The following is a 20731-nucleotide window of genomic DNA, read 5'->3' as shown; positions in this document are numbered from 1 at the left end:
AAAACATTCACCCTCCGGCTGCGCTCATGGGGAGGGAGTCGAGCATTGGTTCTCGCTCCACAGCACTCGGGGTGAGGTGGGGATGGGGCGGGTGCTGGAGGTAACGGGACAGTGCTAGTCCCTGGAGAGGTGCGGGGACAGAGCGGACACTCAGTGCCGGGGTCTGTCGGGCCACAGGTTGGACTCGATGATCCCGAGGTCTCCCATCTCCGAGGTCTTTGCCAACCTAATTGATTCGGTGGTGCTGTAATTAGCCCCGGAGTTTGATAGCAGATTGCGCGGCTGCCTAAGAGGCTTATTTGAAATAATAACGCTAGTCAGGAGCACAGAGCTCGCCCGCGGGCAGTGGGTGTGGGATAAACTGCTGAGGGATATGTGATAACAGCACTGATAGCTGTTATCTCCAGCTGTCCTAATATAATTGAATTTCCCCTCAAGAGTTACATCGTGGCCATACAACAGCTGCAAACTGATTAGATTTAGAGCTACTGACAAGGGCAAATCCTGTTTTCTGATCATTATGCTCAAACTAGCTCTGCTTAAAATTAAAAAAAAAAAACCCAAAACAACAAAAGACAGCTAACTAAATTCTGGGATTGGGAGAGGAGAAACGCCACAGCAAACCCAAGTATGACAGGCAAAGGCATCGTGGCATCTTCCCGAGGAGTGCATCATCTACTTTCCTCACCCTCCTAGACCTGTATTTTTAATAAAGGAAGCACCAGGATTTTGTGTAGTGTCCCAACCTTCTGAAATGCCTTTCCATTCCTAGAAGATTTTGTATCGCATGATCTCATGGGTCACATCTATCAACTTTTACATGATTACAAAACAGCTGGACTTCATTCAATTTGTTGCCATCTTTCACAGGGACTTTACTCTTGTGTTGCCTCATAAAACTGCGTGAGGCAAAGCAATATTAGATGAATCTCTGCCCTTTCTGGCTTGAATTAAAATGAAAACTAGATCATGGTCAGCTTTCTGTGGGGATAAAGTACATCTTGGTTTAGCATTTTTCTGGGGAAAACAGAAATAAACAATATGAAATGAATAGTTTTATCACCAATTCAGTCAAGGATAAATTGGCCCAAAAGCTGTAATAAAAAACCAATTTCTTTAGTTAGTGAAAAGGGTAAGTGAAAATATGCATACCTTGAAATTGAAAAGTCTAAAATTACTTATTTTCTGTCACTTAGAGGCAATTCTTGATAATTATAATGGTGATTTGTTCAGACATTTCCAATGTGGGAAAGTGTTTGTCAGATTTGAAGCATGCAGTTTGTTTGGACTTGGAAAAGGAAAAAAATCAAAATTCTAGCCCAATTTTCTGAAATTGAAGTTGGCAGATACACCAGGAGCTTCCCAGCTGCATTCTGTTGCTTTGTAGCCATGTTATAAAAAATTACTCCTGCCCTTTCTAACCGAAGTTAAAACTAAGCCTTGATTTTTCGGGGATTTTGGAGTATTTGGCATGTGAATGACCACCTCTGATCTCAGGGAGCCTGTTCTGTCTGAGCCAACAAGCTGCCTTCTCAGCTGTGGCCTCAGACACGTGAATGTCTTCCACCAGGGTTAAACACTCACCTTTTGGGGAAAAACATGCCAAGTTACGCCATCAGCACCTCTGACAGCCATCCTACTCTCTCACCTGATCTCCTCCATTCCTGTTTTCAGAGTCTGAAAAAAAGGGAGATTCCTGCTCCATTCTTAATTACAGTAGTAAGCACACCTGTAGTACTTGCTTTCTGAATGTATTTTCTGCATGTTGATTTGTTTACTAATTACATTTAGTAATTATTTTAAAAACCTAATCCTTCCCTCTCCCTGCTATGCCGCCATTCTGGTCTTTAAAAACAGAGAGAGAAAAAAAATAGATACATTTTGCCAAGTGAGTCAAAAATAAATGTGTTGTTCAAGTTTGCAATATGTTTTGGCTGCAGCAGTGTGTGAGAGCACATTTGGTTCCCGAGTCAGATGATGAAGGACGGGGCTTTCATAACACAGGACCCGTCTGTGCCACTTCACATCAACAGCTTCTTCCTCTCCCATTAAGTAGGAGGAATATGAATTGCCAGCAACCCAAATATGGCAGCCACCTGTTGGTTTTGGCATTGCCTCCTGAGAGCTGATGAATCTGAGTGGAGTAGTTGTGAGAAAAACACAATCTTCCCATTCATGAGAAACTTTGAGTGCTGACAGTGGCGTGGGTCACGCTGGGGGTTGTCCACGTGTTCCCTCCTTGGGCAATGCTGAGGGCAGCCAGCACCAGCGCTGGCATTTGGGATTTGGGAACCTTGTCACTCAGCCTTGCTTCCTGCTGCATCAGCTCTCCAAGGACTACTTAGCACAGATGTTTTCCTTAGTGACCTATCTGTCCTTTTCCACCCAAGTTGGATGATTTTTGAGTGACAGATTTCCATCCATTTTTCAGTACCTGAGGCCCTGCTAGTACCTGAAGGAAGCCTACAAGAAACATGGAAAGGGATGTTTCACAAGGACCTGGACTGACAGATGAGTATACACAAGAAACTCTTCTCTGTGAGGATGGGGAGGCCCTGGCATAGGGAAGCTGTGGCTGCTCCATCCCTGGAAGTGTACAAGTTCAGGCTGGACAGGGCTTGGAGCAACCTGGGATGGTGGAAGGTCCCTACCCATGGCAGGGGGTGGAACTGGATGGGCTTTAAGCTCCTTTCCAACCTAAACCACTCTATGATTTTACAGTTTGGAAAAGAATAGCCAATCCAACAGGAGCCTCATATCACCTGTATCATACCTGTCCTAGTCTATGACCTCCATATCTCACAAAGCACCACCACAGGAATAAAGAGGAATAGCTGCTTTTTGATGAGGATCCTCAGACTTTCCCTCAGTCCCATGTTTCTAAACTGGTCAGTCATCCAAAGCTGAAAGGTGCCAAAGAGGCAACTTAGAAACACCCCTGTCACATAAACTTCTATTTTACAGAGAATTTGTCTATTTGGGGGATAAGGGCAAGAGTAATTACAGCATCTGAATGAGGAACCTAAAGTTTCCTGTATAGTATGGGACAAAAATAGGTTCTTCTAAAGTGTGATTCAGAGGAACTAATTTTAGGTCCCTAAAATAAGGCTGTCTAAATACTCCATGACATGTTGCAAGTTGGATGGGGAGGCGGGTTCAGTGTCACCTACAGCACATACGCTGAATATTGTTCTTTTTCTGCAATGCCTGTTCAGATCTGTGTGTTCTAAAGTAAGTGGAACATTTCTGTTGAGCAGAAATAAGAGGCCCTTGTGAAGAGGTTAAAGTGTTATTATGGGAACCTGTATTATTTTTAAAACTCTATTACATAAACAAGCCTGACCAAATAGGTGCAGCATTGTTACCCTTCACTTTACATTCCCAGTGGTTCTGTTTATAGATTAAATCCATCATCAATTATATCCATTCACAAGATATTGTTTGGCCTCTGCTCTTTTCCAGCTGAACTTAGTGGGTTACTGTGCTTACAATGGACAGTCTTTGTACAAGAACAGGACCTCAATTCTCCTTGGTGAAATAAATTAATTTATAGCAAAAGTGTTTTTTCCTCTCCACTCCCTGGGTTTGTTCTCTTTTGGTGCCTTATTGCCCAAGATTTGGAAAGCATAATTGTCCCAAATCCACAGCAGAGATTCTGCCTGTGACAGGCTGTTTCCTCTACATGTCTGAAACTCCCAAAGATATCCCTGGAAACTATTGTGCCTGTGGGGAGAAAAAGCAATGGACTTGAACCTCTTTGTAAGAGGTTCTTTCCAAATTAGTCACAGCTATTTGAAATAAATAATAATTCCTTGGACATGACAGAAATGCAGCCAACTTTGGGGAAAGAGACATCAGGGTTACTTTTCTGTTCTTCTTGAGCCATTGAAGTGGATTTTTCTGTCTGCACTCTCTTGCCAAACAGAAACCAGCCCCAGAGGAGCATGTGATGACAGTGAACTCACAGAGGTCATTCCTAGGGATTCTGCTGTTCTAGGAAATCAAGGCAACACAGTCCCTTGGCAGCCTGCAGTCACTCACATAGAAACTGCTCATTATGGACTTGGGAGTCTCATGCAGTTGCCCTGTGTTTGCCAGAGAGGATTGTGACACACCTTACCCCAAGTGCCTGGGTGGATGATCATAGTTATTGTTTTTAAGTGGCAAATACATCTGTTGCAGCTTCATCTGCAGTGCTCTGCTTTATCTATTCTTGTCAAGGTGAAAAATTTGCAATGTCTATTTAAAAGTAAAATAAAATTTTAAAAAAGGTCTGCTTTCCCAATGCAGGATAAATCAAATAACAACCAAAAATCATTGCTCAGGTTTTCAGTCTTGCTGCAAACAGCATTCAGCACAAATAATTGTGTTTATCATGGGCATAGCTCAAGTAGTTCAGGCTTTAGTTCTGTGGGTGGATTGTGTGTTCTCTCTTTGGACATGTGGATCAGAAGTATTTAAATATTTATGAATTCTGGAGGAGAAGCAATCTCACTTAAATATTCCCTTAAGCAACCAATGCTTTCTCTCCTGCTAGAGAATAATCTATCCTTTGCTTCTGGCTGAGTGGTTTTGTGCATGGAATCTGCATGGGAGATTTTTTGGCACGTTTCTAAAGCAGCAGCTTCTCTCATGAGTGTTAGGGAGACACCCAGCAGATTAACAAACCTTTGGGAGGATCACAGGGCACAAACTCGGAGCTCTCTGGTGCTCATTTGGTCGAACCTGGCATGTTGTTTATGTCTATGCCTTGGTAATGTGGGGATAATAAGTGTAATTATGTCAGGGGCATGATTATGGTAGTGCTGGGCCTGCTGACTAACACCAGGATTCACGGAATTGTAAATTGGTTTATTATTGTCCCAAGTACCCCGTTAAGAAGAGTTCAAGGTGAAACAATGACTGTAAATTAACACTTCCTTACAACCTTGGAAACATAACTGTCAGAAAGGCCATTTAGGATAGAAGGAATGTTCCAATTAAGGAGCACAGGAGGCCTGTAAATTCATGGATATCCCAGGGAGAGGAAAAAGTTGTTTTGCCACATTTGTTTGTTGTTATCTTGAGGCCAAGCCCAATGGAAAACTAAGCCTTGCTTAGTACAAAGGGAGCAGCTGCCCTTCTGCTGGGCAAAGCACTGAGAACTGGGTGAAAGAACTCAGGGGGTTAGAAAATTCAAGAGAGAAACAGAATCTGCCTTGAACAAAAAGAGCAGGAAAAAGACAGCTTGTAATCTCCAGAGAGGGCTCTGCAGGACAATCCAGTGGGCGTTCACTGTGGCTGTGATACCACTATCTACAACCCCCATGTGTTTTCTTTTTCAGTAGCGTTGCAATGGATGGATACAGAACCTGATTCATGCTTTCTTGGCTTTGCCAAATGCCTGCTCAAATTCTGTAGCCATGCTCTGAATTAATCTGCTTACCCAAAGGCATTGCTGGAAAAATGGTTGTCCTTGGAGATTCCAGCCCCCTTCGCTTGGGAAAGATAGAGCCATCAGCATCTGAAGTGGTATTAGCAGGAGGCTTGACAGGCTCTGAAATTAGAAGAAACTGGGCAAGAATCACTCTGCTTACCCCTAAATATCCCCAGCAAATTAGCACCTCTGAAAAGCAGGGAGTTTTGAGATGGGAAGTCAGGAGCAAAGCGAATTTAGTGCGGTGTTAGGGGTGCCAGAGATGTTACCAAGTTCAGAGCACGCAAGAGCTGGATGTGCACAGCAGCTCTGCACCACAGCAGCAGCAGCAGTCTGAGTGCAGCCATAGCCAGCCCTGCCAGCCAGGGCATGTGACTCAATCCTGCACTGCCAGAGCAAGGGATGGCATCCACCAGCTCTCCAGGGGCTTATTCACGGAGCAGCTGATACCATCAGTGTTACTTTGTAGAGTATCTCCTTCAGGAGCCCTCACTGTGATTTTTTTGAAGTTAGATATTCACTTAGGTAGTCTTACCTTCTCACTAGATTCCCAGACTCCATGCCTTTTTCTCTCTGCAAAGCTTTCAGTTTCTTTCAGGCTGGCCTCAGTCTTAGCTGCGGAAATGTGCAAGAACATTTTCCTGTGACAAGACTAAAACTCAGAACTAAAGATTAAGAACTGGGATTGCATACAATCTTACTTCCCCCCCTGCATATTCTCCATTTTCTTAGTTCACAGACAGACATCCTGAGTCACAGGCTATTTCATTCTGTTTAATAGTGCTAAATGGGCTTTTCATCCCTTCATTCATCTGCTTTTTAAGCTCATTATGTTCTGGCCTCATGTTCTGCAGCCGTAATTTCTGATTCATGCACAGTGTGAAAAGTTGTTCCCTTTTGAATGTTGTTAACTTTTTATCTGGGAATTTTTTTAGTGCCCTGAGTTCTTCCATGTGAGAAATAACAAGGCCTCTTTGCCATCTGTGATTGTACAGAATCATACAAAACTCATGCTGATTCCTCCTGTTTTATCAGAACCACTAAAGTTTCTGCTAGGTTGGATGGGGAAGATGCCATCAAGTTATAAAGATGGGTGAAAGTTTGGGACTGACAGCATCCCTCCTTCTGAATGCAAGAGGGCATTTTTCTTCACCCAGATGCTGACTTTCACCAAATTTGTCACAAGTAAATGTCTTTGAATCAGACTTTTGATGAGAGCTGGCCACATGTTCAAACTTGGAGAATGAAATCCAGAAGTTATCCAATAACAAGTAGTGAAGCAGTAATCAATTCAGTGAGACTTCCTCTGATGGCACAGGCTGCAAGATTCTGAAATACTCACTATTTTCTCTCTGTTGTTTTGAGAAGGAATAAAGGCCTAATGCAATTAAGGAGAATGAATCAAGTAGTTTCACAGAGCTGCAAAATGTAATGTTGTCAACCCACCTCCCAGAGAAACCATTCCTTTAGCAACCCACACTCTTTTGTGTGTTCTTAGATCTTCTGTAGAGCCCTGAATCCTCCCTAATTTTGACAGCATTGTTCTGGCAGCTGTGGGAAGGGTAATGCTTAAAATTTCCAATGTTTCAATGGGAATAAAAATTTACTGCCTTAAATGACCACATCTCCTCCTCCTCCTCAGCATGTGCAAGAGGAGAAAACATAACAGCAGAATCTCAATGTTTTCCTCAAATGTTTATGAGTGTGCTATGAATGAATATTTCATAAATCAAATGTTGGATCAATCTGCTTTTCTATCAAAACAATTTAAATGTGGGTGTTATAGTAGGTGGGTTTGTTTGGATTTAGTCATCAAGCCAAGCCTGACCTGACCTTTCATGCCAGCAGACAACTGACAGACTTAACCTCAAATTCCACCTGATTCCTTTGCTTTGGTACTGAATAGTTTAACTTTATCCATCACATTTTTGTTTGAGATGGGGTTTTTCTTATCAGTTCATATGCTCATGGTTTAATTCCCAACATTTTGTAGTTTAAAAGATCTTTGCAGCAGTGATGCAAGTTTCCAAGGCTGATTTCCTTATAGCAAGTATTTATATTTACCCAGTGGTTCAGTTTCTTATTATCAATTTACATTAAAATGTCACAACTACCAACTAGGAATGATTTACCTGAATTTTTTTTTTATATATCAGTAAAAAGACTTTTAAAAGCTTAATTTAGACTGAAAAACTTTGAACTTTGTTTTCATGTGATTTTATTGGTGGAGGTTTAGAGGTTTATTGCTCGATTTAAAAAATAAAAGCTCCTTTTAGAGAAACAGTCAGCAGGCCTTCATGCCCTAAAGAATCAGGCTATGCCACAAAAATAAAATGAAAAATAACACTAAATCTAAACAATATAGTCTAGCCAGAGGAAAATAACAGGCTCACAATTTTGTATGTGTCACTCCTGTTACTTTATGTAAGCAGTCTGGGATTTTGGAGCACAAGGGACAAATTTAGCTCCTGTGCACACAAAGTTTGGCTGCACTCCTGAAATCTGATCTGTGTGGGTGTGACTCATACCCTGCAAGACTCTCCCCTTGCTCAGGGGCTGCTGCACAGGTGGGGGGTTCTTCCCACACGGATCACGTCCCTGGATTTGGATCCTGGAGTACAGATGGATCAGGAGACAAGTGCTGTAACCAGGTCACCTCCCTGTGCTATGGGCACGCTGGGGATCCAGCTATAGAGTCATTAATCACTCATCCACCTGAATAAAGCTCTCAAAGAGTCCCTCTTTGTGCCTATCTTGCCCTTTAGACTTCCAAATATAATCTGTAGTGCTAAAAGGAAGAAAGTTCCTGATAGCCAGTAAAGAGGAAAAACTGCAAGATTAAGCCCTCCAAAAGGTTTCAGTATATTTAGATATTATGTAAATAAGGACTGCAAAAAAGACCCTGAAGAAGCTCATACAGCTTTGAAGTAGAGGTAGGAATCCCCTTAATTTTTATTCAGAAATGAAGAGTAAATGCAATTTAGGAATGAGGAAAAGAGGAAGACTAGTGAAAAGGGTTAGAAATTTATAATTTTGCCTGAAGAAGAAACATAAAGGAACAGCAGTGCATTACCTTAAAGGACAGAAAAATAAACTCTGATGTGCATTACCATTTACAGAAAATAAGGGAAAAATGCTGAAAAGGTCAAACTAAGCTTACATGGCTTCCAACTTCTTCCCTGACATTCCATGCTCCCTAGGTAACAGCAATAACCTGGCATCAGAAGCAGTATCTTTATTATTTATTTATCTGGAGGCTTTGGTGTCCTTTGTGAATCACTCATCAAAATCATCTGGGGACAGTTTGCAAGTGAATCAGGTCTAGAGTTTGGTTCAGATAAACAGAGCTGCACAGCTAAAGATACATCAGGAAACTTTTATGATCAGAAGAAGTAGGGGAGAGACATGCAGTCGCTGAAGGTTTGAGGAGGAGCCAGGTAACCTAAAATGGTGCAGAAAAACAGTGTAGTTACAAGGTGAAGGATGAATCGAGACAGCAAGGTGGGAGGGTAAGTGCCTGATGAGGTATCCATGGGAATGCCAAAGGCAGTCATTTTGGGAGTGGGAAACATCAGGTGTGTGTGGTGGTGTGAGATGGCAGCCACACACAGAGATAGCAGCAGTAGTGGCTAGTGAAAGAACCAGAAAGCTGGTTTCCCACCTATTCCATGCCAGAGATGAACAAACAGCATAAATAAGGAAGCTACAACTTTCCAATGACCAACCCAAAAGCTTAATGACTGAGATGCTTTCATCAAATTGCTTTTCATTGGCACTGGCCAGAGCCAAGGGCACCAACAGCTCTGCCTCTCCCAGCCAGCCTCACCTAGCACCCACCCACACCCCTCTGCTCTTTGGGGCAGGACTCTACTTAAGCTGAGGGCCGAGCAGAGCTCTTGCCTTTAAACCATGGGTGTGTTCAGTCCTGGTTTTACCTCTGTGTTGTAGCTGTGCTTCCAGCCCAGCTTCCTGCTCCTGGAGGGACTCTGCTGCCCAGGTACCGTGGGGCTGTTGTCACTGATGTGCCAAGGTTCCTTACAAAGCCTTGTTTGTGCTGGTCCCTGGTGTTTGGCTGCAAGAGCACTACTGCTGGGTTTTGGTGTTTTTCAGTAATAATAATTTTGACTATACCCTTTTTCATGCCATGGCTAAAAACCAGTGTTGTTAGAAAGATTTACTGTGCTTGGAGTGAATACTGGGAGGTTTTTAAAGGCTTTATGCCCAGAGGAGGGGCAGAGGGCCTGGTGGGGAAGTGTGTTGTTATTTTTACAACAATACAGCTTTGGGAAGTCTAGCCAACTGGTTCTCCTTAGGGCTGTGCCATCACCCTGGAATAAACAGCTGGATGTGGGAGGGAAATTCAGAACTGCATGCAGGCTGCCTGCATTTTTTGGTAGTGTGTGTTAAATCTCTCTTGTTAATTAGTGGGTTTGAGTAATCTTTGGTTTCTAGTATTGATTACATAGGCAGCAAAATATTAAATGTTTCACAGTATCACCTTCAGAAGTTTTCTGCTACTTGTTATGAAATAAGGAGAAAGTTTGACTTGTCTAAGGAAGAAAGAACAAGATGTTATGACAAATAAATGAAATGTCAAAGACTGTAGTGATAAAAACTGTTGCTGTTGCCAGTGCTGGAATCTGCAGGTATCAAAGTATCAGCACACCAGGATAAGCTCTGCTTTCAAGGCTTGTGTGGATTTCTAGTGCAATAACTCTACTATAAATATACTTTTTTACTGGTCTTGCTCTTCACTGCTGCCAGGTGGCAGCAAATTGCTAAAGAATTTTTGTGTTCTGCTCCTCTTCCTGTGGATTCCTCCTCTTTCAAAACAAAATGGTGCTGATTCTACATCAGAAAAATGTATGAGCTCTGTGAAAGGCACCAGTTGGATTTAATGTGCTATACAGGTAAAGCAAATGAAGCTTTGTCCATTGTGTTCCTATTCGCTGTCATACTGGAAGCTTTTTGTTTCTATGTGAATATTTGTGTTCTGTGCTGAATTGAGTGGTTGTTTCTCTAGTTCACTTGTCTGGGAAAAATAGTTTTATTACTATTCTAGGACTTTATTTTGAACCTCCATGTATCTTAAGATCCAAACCTGTGAACAACTCAGGTTCTGCTGTATTACTGTAGAACACAAGCTGCATGTGGATGAAAATTACTTAATGGAGAGAGCAAATAAAATTATTTTGATTTTTATTGTACTGTTGCTGTTAACTTACATTTATCTTTTGGTGAGTGAGAGTAGAACTCATCTTCTAAGGTTGGATTAATGCTGTTTCTAATGTAGAATTTTGCCTGAAATGTTTTTTGGTTTTTTAATTTTTTTTTTAAAGTAAATGTAGTGGGGGAAAGCTAAACTTCAAGCAGACATAGAACACATCAGGGAAAAACCTTTGTGTGTTGCTGGAGACTCGACCTACTAAATAATCAATTGGTGACTTTTTTTATCTGTAGCATACAGACAAAAGAAATATCACGATGACAACTTTGGAAAGGTGTTGCAATGAGAACATAAGCACTACTAGATACCACTGAAAGCTGGATGAAGAGCTTGCATGGAATAAGCTTTCTTTCTGTGGGGTCTGCTGCTCCAGCTGAGGAGTCTGGCGTTTGCCCCAGCACAGGGGGGAGAAATGGGCTCTTCAAACTACAGGTGAAGTTTAAGTCATGTGGAAATTGGAGAGGTAAATTGCTCACTCAGCCTCATTCAGGGAGGGGTGCCCAAGAAAAATTTGAGTTTTTTTCCTCAAGCTTTAGTCTTCGACTACCTAATTTTCCACTTTATCAGGCAAAACTACCACAGTTCAGCAATGTATGGAACACGCTTTGTTTTCAATGCTTCTTGCAAATACCTGCGAAAGACTGATGCTGCTCACCTGTGCTGTGGAAGCTGGCAACACCAGTCCTGGAGGAGGATATGGCGTCCTTCGCACGCTGCTCTCTGAACATAATTCTAATCTGAAACAGAGACGGGAAAGACCCTTGAGAGGGCTCTGAAGGAGCCGCCCCTTAGGGACGTGTGGCAGCGTCCCTAACGGCGGGAGCGTCTTCCCGCCCTCGGCGTCGGGCGCTGTCCCCTCACAGGAGGAGCGATGTTTGCCCTCACAGGGAGAGCTGTGTCGCCCCTCGCTGTTAGGTATTTTCCTTACAGGGAGAGCTGTGTCACCCCTGGCTGTAAGGTGTTTTTCTTAGGAAGAGCTGTGTCACCCCTGGCAGTCAAGTGTTTCCCCTCACAGGGAGAGCTGTGTCACCCCTGGCAGTCAGGTGTTTCCCCTCACAGGGAGAGCTGTGTCACCCCTGGCTGTCAGGCGTTTCCCCTCACGGAAGCAGCGATGTTTTCCCTTACAGGGAGAGCTGTGTCACCCCTGGCAGTCAGGTGTTTTCCCTTACAGGGAGAGCTGTGTCACCCCTCGCTGTCAGGTGTTTCCCCTCACAGGGAGAGCTGTGTCACCCCTGGCTGTCAGGCGTTTCCCCTCACAGGAGGAGCGATGTTTCCCCCCGCCGCTGTCGGCCGTTCGCTCCTCACACTCGCGGCTCTCTTCGGGGTGCCATGGCCCGCCCCATTTTCACGTGAGGCGGCCGCTTGCGCTGTAAGCTTGAGCCTCTCGCGCTCCCGTCCGGACGCCGCTGGCTTGCAGAGCGCTGGCAGCTGCCACAGCGGCTCTTTCTTCGCTGCTGCCATGTCCGCCCCGGCCAAAGTCTCCGGCGCACTCAAATCCGTGGATTACGAAGTGTTCGGGCGGGTGCAAGGTGAGGGCGGGCTGAGGGGGGCGGCCGGGCGAGGGGCCCCGCGCTGAGGCGGCGGCACCGCGCGTGCGCGGTGTGGGAGCGGCCTGAGGGGAGGCGGGAGCCGGCTCCGCGTTCCCAGAGGGACAGGAAAGTTTTTTCGTTGCGTGGGCTGTTTGTTTGTTTGTTTTTAAATTTTACATCGTTCTAAGGACTCCCCTGCCCTAAGGCTCGGCTCTCACTGGGGGGCAGGCTGCTCTGTCCAAAGTAGTTCCCGTTCCGCTCTGGCTTCTGTCAGCGCGGGTGTGTGGAAATGCCCTTCCCGTCCTTCCCACTCACAAACTGCGGCGTTTTCACTTAAATACACTTATTGTTTCACCTAATTACATGAATGTGTGAATATAATAATCCTGTGACGAAGGGAAGGCTCAAACACAAGTCCTGTTCGGTTTCCCTAATATTACCGTCACTGAAATTTCCATGATGAAACACCACGGGTGACTTTCATGCACATCATTGCTCCTTTATATTAACTGAAATTCCTGCTTTGATAGGACTCTAATTTCTCTTTTTTTTTTTTTTTTTCTTTTTTAGGTGTTTGTTTCAGGATGGTAAGGCAATGCTGGATTTGCTAGCTACTTTATGGTATAATGTTTCCCGTGCTAAAAATAAGACAGCAGGTCTGTGGAGTGTAAATATATCCAGCCTGAACTTCGGTTGGATGGCTAAGTACTCTGAGTAGACTTAAAATGGTTTTACATTAAAATGGATTTTTAGAAGCTTAATAATGCGTTGCTTGTGTAGATTGTGGTTTGGATTACTTGTGATGTAACAGCCACCAGAATCCTGTAACACCTTAACTTTAGAAAGGTTAAATATGAAACAAGGTGTTTCAGTTTAATTTTTCAAGTGGCAACACAGTACCTGTATTTAAGGTACTGTGTTGCCACTTGAAAAATTATGTTACAAATAAGCACTTTGTGGCTCATTCCCTAAGCAAGTGACTCCAGCAGCTCTGCAGTGCAGCAGGTGGTTCTGCATTTCACAGAACCCCTCGAAACAAGGCGACACAAAGTAAAAATAGTGGGTTTGTCTCAAAATAGTGCTCCATGCTTAATATTAAACCTGAGAGATTTTATGTATAGTTTATATTGTGAAATAGTGCCAAGTGGAAGGAACAGAGGACTGCAGTGGAGTTTGCTTTGAATTTAGTTATTCTATCAAGATTAAAGGGTAAGTCCAAGCTTGCTGTGCCTTGCTTTGAGCTGACCTGAAGCTGTGTGAGCACACAGCTCAGTGCCAGTCCTGAGCTGCCCTGCAGTACTGAGGAAAAGGTTTGCAGCTGCAATCCTGTGCTTTTGGGCAAATTAGCTTGGAGAAGCTGCTCATAATCACCTTGGAAAACACTTTTCATAGTTAGCACCACTTTTTCATTGGCTAAATCACCCCAAAGCAGGTTTTGTCTTTTGGAATGGGTCATACAGACCTGAAGTTTAGCTCCTGCTATTTGTGAGTTTCATCACAACTCGGTGGCTGGGAAACCATAATTTTTAGGTATTGCAGAAATATGCTTGTTTTTTTCTAGCTATTAGATTATGACCTTTGCTGTTGTTTGTCATTAGAAATGCAGCAGCTGGGGATAGGATTTAAAGGGTGAAAGTTAGGTGGAAGGGATTTGAAAGGGAACTGGGAAGTTTGTACATGTAGCAGATTTAATGAGTTTAAACACTGTGTGGTGATTGAAGGGTCAAATGAGCAGTGGTAGGAGCTATGGAAAGGAATAAAGTAGGTTCAAGGGAATGGTGTGGGATTAGTGTAGTCTTTTGTGATCAAAATCTTGTTCTTTTTGGAAAATGAGCTGTGCCTGCTGCAACTCCAGAGCTGCCAGGAACATCTGAATGCCTGAGGATGAGCGTCACTCATGGATTTTTGTTTTTTAAGTGTAGCTCTTACAGCTGGGCAAATGCAAGTGGGGGGTGAAGTGTTCTGTCTGTGGTGTCTGGGCTGGCACTGATTGTCCTCTTTCATTATTTCCCAAATCAGTACACTGAACAGGAAGCCAAGAAATTAGGAGTGGTTGGCTGGGTTAAAAATACCAGCCAAGGAACTGTGACAGGCCAAGTTCAGGGCCCAGAAGAGAGAGTGAATGAAATGTAAGTATTTCTGTGTTTGGTTATTTCTTCCTCTTACTCCCATTAAAGTAATTTATAAAAGTGTTTTTAATGCAAAGTGACAAGTAGATCCGAGTGTCAGTAATGCAACAGCGTTTTCATTCAGCTTTGCAGGTAAGGAGGTGCTTTCTTTAAGCTGTGAATAATCTTTAACTTGAAAAATACTGTGTTTTCATTTCTAGTGTCACACATTTTGTTAATGTATTTCCTTAACATCCTCATTTCTTGTGGAATGAAATGAAAGTCTTTATTCATGTGACTAAAGATCTGGCTTTTAATTCATCAGAACTTCTCTTGATGAAAGGATTGAAGAACTTCTCAAAATGCTTTCTCAGTCTGTGCTTAAACAGTTTAAAGACTACTAGGTTTAAATATGTTTTTTTTCCCAATTAAAAAAAAAAAACCTGCTAATACATCAATACACATTTGGGCCAAGGCCTGCAGTCTCTGCCGTTTGGAAATGAGTTTAGAAGTATTTTGGTGTCTTTAAAAAGAATGGGTAATAATTTTCATTATGAGATTGCCAGTTTCCAGGAGCTTAAACCTATCACCGAGGAAATGTTGCCTGGAAAAGCACAAAGGCCAATTGAGCTATTTCCAACTATCATTTTTTGCAAGTGTGTACAGGGAGATTGTTGGGAACTTTAAAAAACCCTTCAGGGGTTTGTTCTCTCAGCAAAGAATGAGTGAGGGCAGAACTTCTCCTTTTCTAGATAAGTTAGCACTGCTCATTCTGCCAACACTTTCCCATGCAGGAATTGCCTCCAAACTGAACTTGGATGAAGAGTAGTTGGCTTTGTGCACACAAAAGTGTTGCACATTCTAGTCAGGAGATTTAAATTATTTCCAGTAATTTTCCTTGGTTTTGTGCTTAACATGGGGTTGCTGATCTTGGGCTACAAAACATTTACAAAGCCAGAGAAATATCACGTGTTTTCTTGTATCAAGTTTGCACTTAGTTTTTGAAAGAGTTTGTTAATATCCACATCTCTTCATGCTTTGTAAATTTCAGTGTTGGTGCCACGTTTTTATTTAACTTGGAACATGAAACTGACCACGTAAGAAAGGGTTTGTTTACTATTTGTTGTCCTACTTTTTTGTTTAAAAACACAGATCCAGAAGAAATAAAAAGTTGTTTTCAGTTGCTGCTCCTTTATTTCATGTTGGAAATCAATCTGTTCCTCTGACGTGGGAATAATGTGGCAGTGTGAAGTCAAAGTGTGGTTTTTGATGCATGGATTATTAAACTTGGGGTCCTGGAGTAAAATCCTGAAATAGGAAGCGTTTTCCTTGTGCCCTCTGTGCTCTCCAATGTATGGAAAAGGCAGTGAGTTTATTTTTGCCATTAACTTGGTGAGATTGCATGTGAAAAGGGAACTCTTGTGTATAAACTGCTCCTTTGAAAGACTGTTTCTCTCTGCTGGTACTAGTGAATAATGGATCAGAATGGTTTTGAGGTTCTAAAAGGTTTTTTCAGCATTTTTTTATAATGCTATGAGTTCCTAATACTGTGTTCTCAGATTTAAATGTTATTTAAAATGCTATATTTAAAAACCAAAACAACAAAATGAGGATTGCTTCTGCTGTAAGAAATGGATACAAACCAATCACCCTAAACATGTATTTGTTTTCCAAATGTGATAAATCACCAGGAAATTCTATCACCAGCTGCCTATGCATGTTCTGGTTTGTGTTTTAGCTTTTCAGGACTTAAAGACACTGTGATGACACTTGTTAAAAATTTGTAGCTGCTGCATGGTCAAGGAAACCAAACAGTCTGCAGAAGAAGAAGTGCATGAATCAATAGTCAGATATTTCAAGAAAGCTTCCAGGTGATGTTTGTTACCCTGTGGGAATCTTTCCAGAGCAGTTTGTGCAGTGTCATTTAGACCAGTATTTTCACACTTGCCCCAGCTTTTCAATGAAACATGAAGCACAGAACAGCTTAAAAATCACATGGTCATGGTAATAAAATTCATCAGTTGATTTCCTGGTTCTGGGTTTTTAATGTTAATGTACTTTAGGTGGAAGTGGTAAAGGTATTTTGTTCTGTCCTAAACAATATTTGTCTCTTTATGATGCTAAGCAGAGTCAAGAACATGGGCTTAAAGGAGTAGGGATGCCAGTGGAAAGTACAGGTGTCCTACAGGTAAATAGGCAAAGCAATGTAAGAGGGAGAAAGAGGAATGATAAAGAGAGGGAAAGTGTAAAAAATGTGGAAAAAAGCCCATGAGGCTCTCCAGTGTTGCCAGAAGCGTGGAGTGACTAACAAAGCCTGCCTTTGTTCTGGAGCAGGAAGGCAGCAGACCTCTAACCCAGTGGTTTTCCATCAGCTCCCCATTTTCTGCCCCTTTTTATTCTATTCTTGCATCAGTGTTTATATTGGGAGGCACTGCCACAATGTATCCAGTGCATGCTCAACCTCAAGAAGCATTGGCTTTATATAACTTAAATCTTACCTTGCAACCTGCACAAAAAATAATTTAGGAGGAACAAGAGGACAAGACATAAAATATAGTCATGCTGAGTTACTTTGGGAGGTGCTATACACAATAGTTTGCTCTGGAGCAAACAGCTGAGCAGGGGCCTCCTGCCTCTGCAGAAAGCAGTGTTAAAATTTAAATAAGTGTGAACAGCTGGGGCCTGGGAAGTGCTGCATGTACAGGAAGGCATATCCCTGACTGGGCCATTCAGTTAGTGTTGAACATGGGTATGAATTTCTTTGGAAGTGCTGGGAGGCTGATTCCTTGATTTTCTGTGGTACTAAAATCTTATCCCACTGAAAAGTGGCAAAATGTACTGACCTCCCCAAGCCTCAGATTGCAGTGGGAATGTTGCTGAGCTGCAGGAAGCCCAAGGGATAGATGAGCACTTTTAGATATTTCAATTTTGCATTCAGTTTGGTTTTAATGCAAGCCTTCTAGGTTCTCAGGGATTAGGTGACTTTTGTGAAGTATTTTAAAGCAGATTTTTTAAATGGGAGAACTTGGAGAATGTTTAGAGGGTGTTTTTAAGAAGTCTTGAGAAGCTTTTACCTGTCGGCTTGTTTTGGTATCCCTTTGTTTTTAACTCTAGATGGAGCTGTTAGTTCTTAAGATCCTCAACCATTCATGCTCTGTTTGCAGGGAATCTATTTTTAGACTGTTATGGTAGAATCCATCTTTTTCCTCTCTGTATTTTATAGTCCTGTTCCCTTTGCTGCTTCTGCTCCACAGAGATCACACCCCTTATCCTTAGATAACAAAAGCTCATTTTCAGGGAGTTTTACCTGTCAAGTCCCAAGAGAAGCAGAGCTGCACCATTTCTGTAGCATAATAAGGTTTTCTGGTGTAGTGGAGGCCTTTTTTGCCAGCCAAGGTATAAAGGGATGATAAAAAATGGGGTAGAGGAGTGTAGTCCTTTGTTTTACTTAATTTTTTTCCAGGAATACTCACATCACAGGATTTTTCATTATATTATTTTGTGCTATTTCTTCCACTTTACCCATTAAATAAGGTTGGGCTCTGTGTAGTCATGGTGGCTGTTGCCGTAGCAACCTGCACTGACAGGCTGGAAGTTGCTCTCCTGGGAGAATTTTTTAAACTTCAATGACAAATTGCTTAGTTATCCATTAAAAAGGAAGAGAAGAGTCTGTAGAGTGCCAAATTCAGAATTTACTCCAAAAATCCAAGGTTTCAAATCAGGCAGACACTTGAAAATGTGAAATCTTAGGGTATTTTTTAAGCATAAGCACATAACAGCCCAGCGAGTGTTCTTCCTGTCTCTAGAGAAAGACAGGGTTCTAAATATAGATGGCTTGTCTTGGAAATGGGTTTTAATTAGGAAACTATTGCTAATTTCATTTGAATGTTGTAATTTTTATTACCAATGCCAGTTAAGAAGAATTAATATGAAGATTTAACTGACACAAGACTTAAATTACTGTAATGTATAAATGCATAGAAAAATTCAGATTTTTACCATCTAGAAGAGGAGAATGAAACTCTGTATGATCATATTTGTCATTGTTTCAGTAATCAGATGTAGCCAAGGTTCTGGTCTGTACCAAGTGACATTGAATAAATACTTTTTCCCCAATATAATTTTTTAATTGTTTACAGAGAATAGCCCTTAAATGGAACTAAATGCTACCAAAAATACCTGTGGGGGAAAAAAATTCTAGCTCTTAATACCCAAATGATGTTTAGTTATAAAATGAACGTATTTTAGTCAGTGTTTTAAGATTTTTTCTCCTTTTTAAAAGGATATTTTTAAAGGTATTTTGGTCAAACCATGAGTGTTGTTTAGGAGAAGAATCCTTAACATTGATTTGCACATGGACTTGTGGGTGAGACAGAGATGTGACCTGCACGATGGCTGAAACATTCCTGGGATGTGCTGTTCTCAGGAGGCTGACAGTGACAGATTTTGGAGAAAGGGCAGAAGGAAATGAAAATCACATTTAAAAATATTTTTTTAACTTTATTAAAATGCAAACCAGTGAGAGGTGTTAGATTTGTTCTCATTTATGATGGTAATGAAGAACAGTTTTTACATTAATCACTGCTGAAGGTGATTTACAGTGTTTCAGTGAATCAATAGCAAATGACAGGAAAATATGATTGGAATGTTATAATTCAGTGTAGCTGCAAATATAAAAAGATTAGGGTTTTAATGTTTGATTATATTTTTTGTTTAAAGGTAAGACTAATGTATACTGGAAAATAAATTAGGCTATAACTTTTGTGGGTAATAAAATGGTAAATGTCATTCTTTCTCTTTTCATATTGAATGTTTGAGGTATTAATTTCTTCTCTATAATTATTTATTGCTTAAAATTGAAAGTCTAAATTGTGAATTATTGTAGTTATTGGTCCTGTAAATGAAATTTACAGAACTGTTACTGATGATGGCCTGGGAGAAACAGGAGTAAACTAAACCTTGTTCTTTGGGGTTTTTTAGTCATATAAAATTAGATGAATGAACTAATTAATTTGTTGTAGCAGCTGAACTCTGTTTAAAAGCCAAGAAATGGTTCAGGTAAGTCAGAACTGGAGCTTTTTGTCACTGAGAATAAAGTGAGTGAGCTTTTTAGCTGAAGGGGAGCTGCACGTGCTTTCAGCACAAACCCAGAGGCCCAATGGCTCATCTTGTGCAGTGTCCTAAGGGAATTCCCCTGTCCTCTGTCCCTCTGGGGCCCAGGACAAGGCTGTTTTCCCTGTGTGCTCCCAGGGGCTGAGGGAAGAAGTGTCCCTGTGCCCTGAAGGTCACCCAGCCCACCAGTGACAGCCAGAAATAGCAGTGCCCTCCTGGCACGGCTCCTCTGCTTTCCACTGCACTGGATGTGCCTGTTCCCTGCAATGCCTTAAACCACAAAAGCTTTTAACCATGCTTGGGTCTTTCTGGATATAGAATAGTGCCAAAAAAAAAGTTTTCCACGCTTCTGTTTCTTCTGCTGGAGTATAAAAATAGCTGCCTTGCATGACCTTGTAGATTTTTTTTTTTTTACAGTAGCTCTGTGGAATTGGAATTCTTTATCAAGTATCTGCTTCCAGTTCTTCGTATCACTGAAGTGTTTTTGTTTATAGAACATTAACCAGATATTTCTGCATGTAAACAGGTCTGAATTTCTAGGGATTTGGCTCTGGGGTAAGCAGTGCTAGTGTTTGCATTGTCTTGGAAGCTCAGAATGGGATGTTGGGCAGGATAGTTCACTTTTCTCCTGTCTCTGGTAGATGCTGCATTAATGCTCCCAAGTCCTTTAACAGTGTTAGGAACCAAGGTTGAGTTTCCTATGGAATTCCAGACTTTTATTGGCTTTGCTGATGGGTTTCTCTGGGAACATCAATCCTGACTGCACGGTTAGAAGCAGCAAGGATTTCAAGGCTGTATTGGATTGTACTGTAAACACAGGCAAGTTAAGCTGTTGTTTGAACACTCAATTTAGGCATTTTACTGCATAGTTAGGACTCATGTGCCTTTCTTCCACACTGGGAAGTCAGGCTTTTTTCTGCTCAAGATTAATCTTAACTAAACAATAACTGTTTTATGAAGGATTGGTTAAACTTGGGAGACTGATTTCAAAATAGAATTTCTCATGTAATGCATGAGTTCTACTGGGAGCTTTTTGTTCATTTGAGCATTTATGCATTTTTTAATGCTGATATTTTATTATTTAGCCACATGTAATGCTTTTTTATTTCCAAAGTGAAGGTGTTCTGTTATTGCTGATGCCATAGGATGTGGTGCAGTTCAGTGCCATTCATTTGGCTTTTTGTGCTGAATAAAGTGTTTAATGTATCTTTAGTGCTCCACCACAACACTTAGAGAGACATTAATGAGTAAAAGTCAGCTTAAACTAGGATTTTTAATGGCTTTTGTTATTTAGTTTAGCAGGGTGGCTAACTGTGCACACAGTCAAAAATAGCTCTTT

General features: G+C 41.7%; 1 protein-coding gene across 4 annotated transcripts in view; it reads left to right on the top strand.

The window, feature by feature from the left end:
• Positions 1-11965: 11965 nt before the first annotated feature.
• Positions 11966-20731, top strand: part of ACYP2 (acylphosphatase 2) — a 32910-nt gene continuing 24144 nt past the window's right edge. For 2 of the 4 annotated variants that reach the window (XM_050972343.1, XM_050972342.1), the window contains exons 1-3: positions 11966-12172; positions 12743-12759; positions 14192-14301. In XM_050972343.1, coding sequence (XP_050828300.1) covers positions 12103-12172; positions 12743-12759; positions 14192-14301 — 197 coding nt within the window. In that variant the 5' untranslated portion in view covers positions 11966-12102. Of the gene's footprint in view, positions 12173-12219; positions 12300-12742; positions 12760-14191; positions 14302-20731 lie in introns of those variants that run through there. The other 2 variants (XM_030235595.2, XM_050972344.1) reach the window with 2 other exon arrangements.

The sequence above is a fragment of the Serinus canaria genome, chromosome 3, assembly GCF_022539315.1.
Source record: "Serinus canaria isolate serCan28SL12 chromosome 3, serCan2020, whole genome shotgun sequence".
Lineage (NCBI taxonomy): Eukaryota > Metazoa > Chordata > Aves > Passeriformes > Fringillidae > Serinus > Serinus canaria.
The sequence above is the reverse complement of the archived record's forward strand: the minus strand, read 5'-3'. Positions and strand labels throughout refer to the sequence as shown.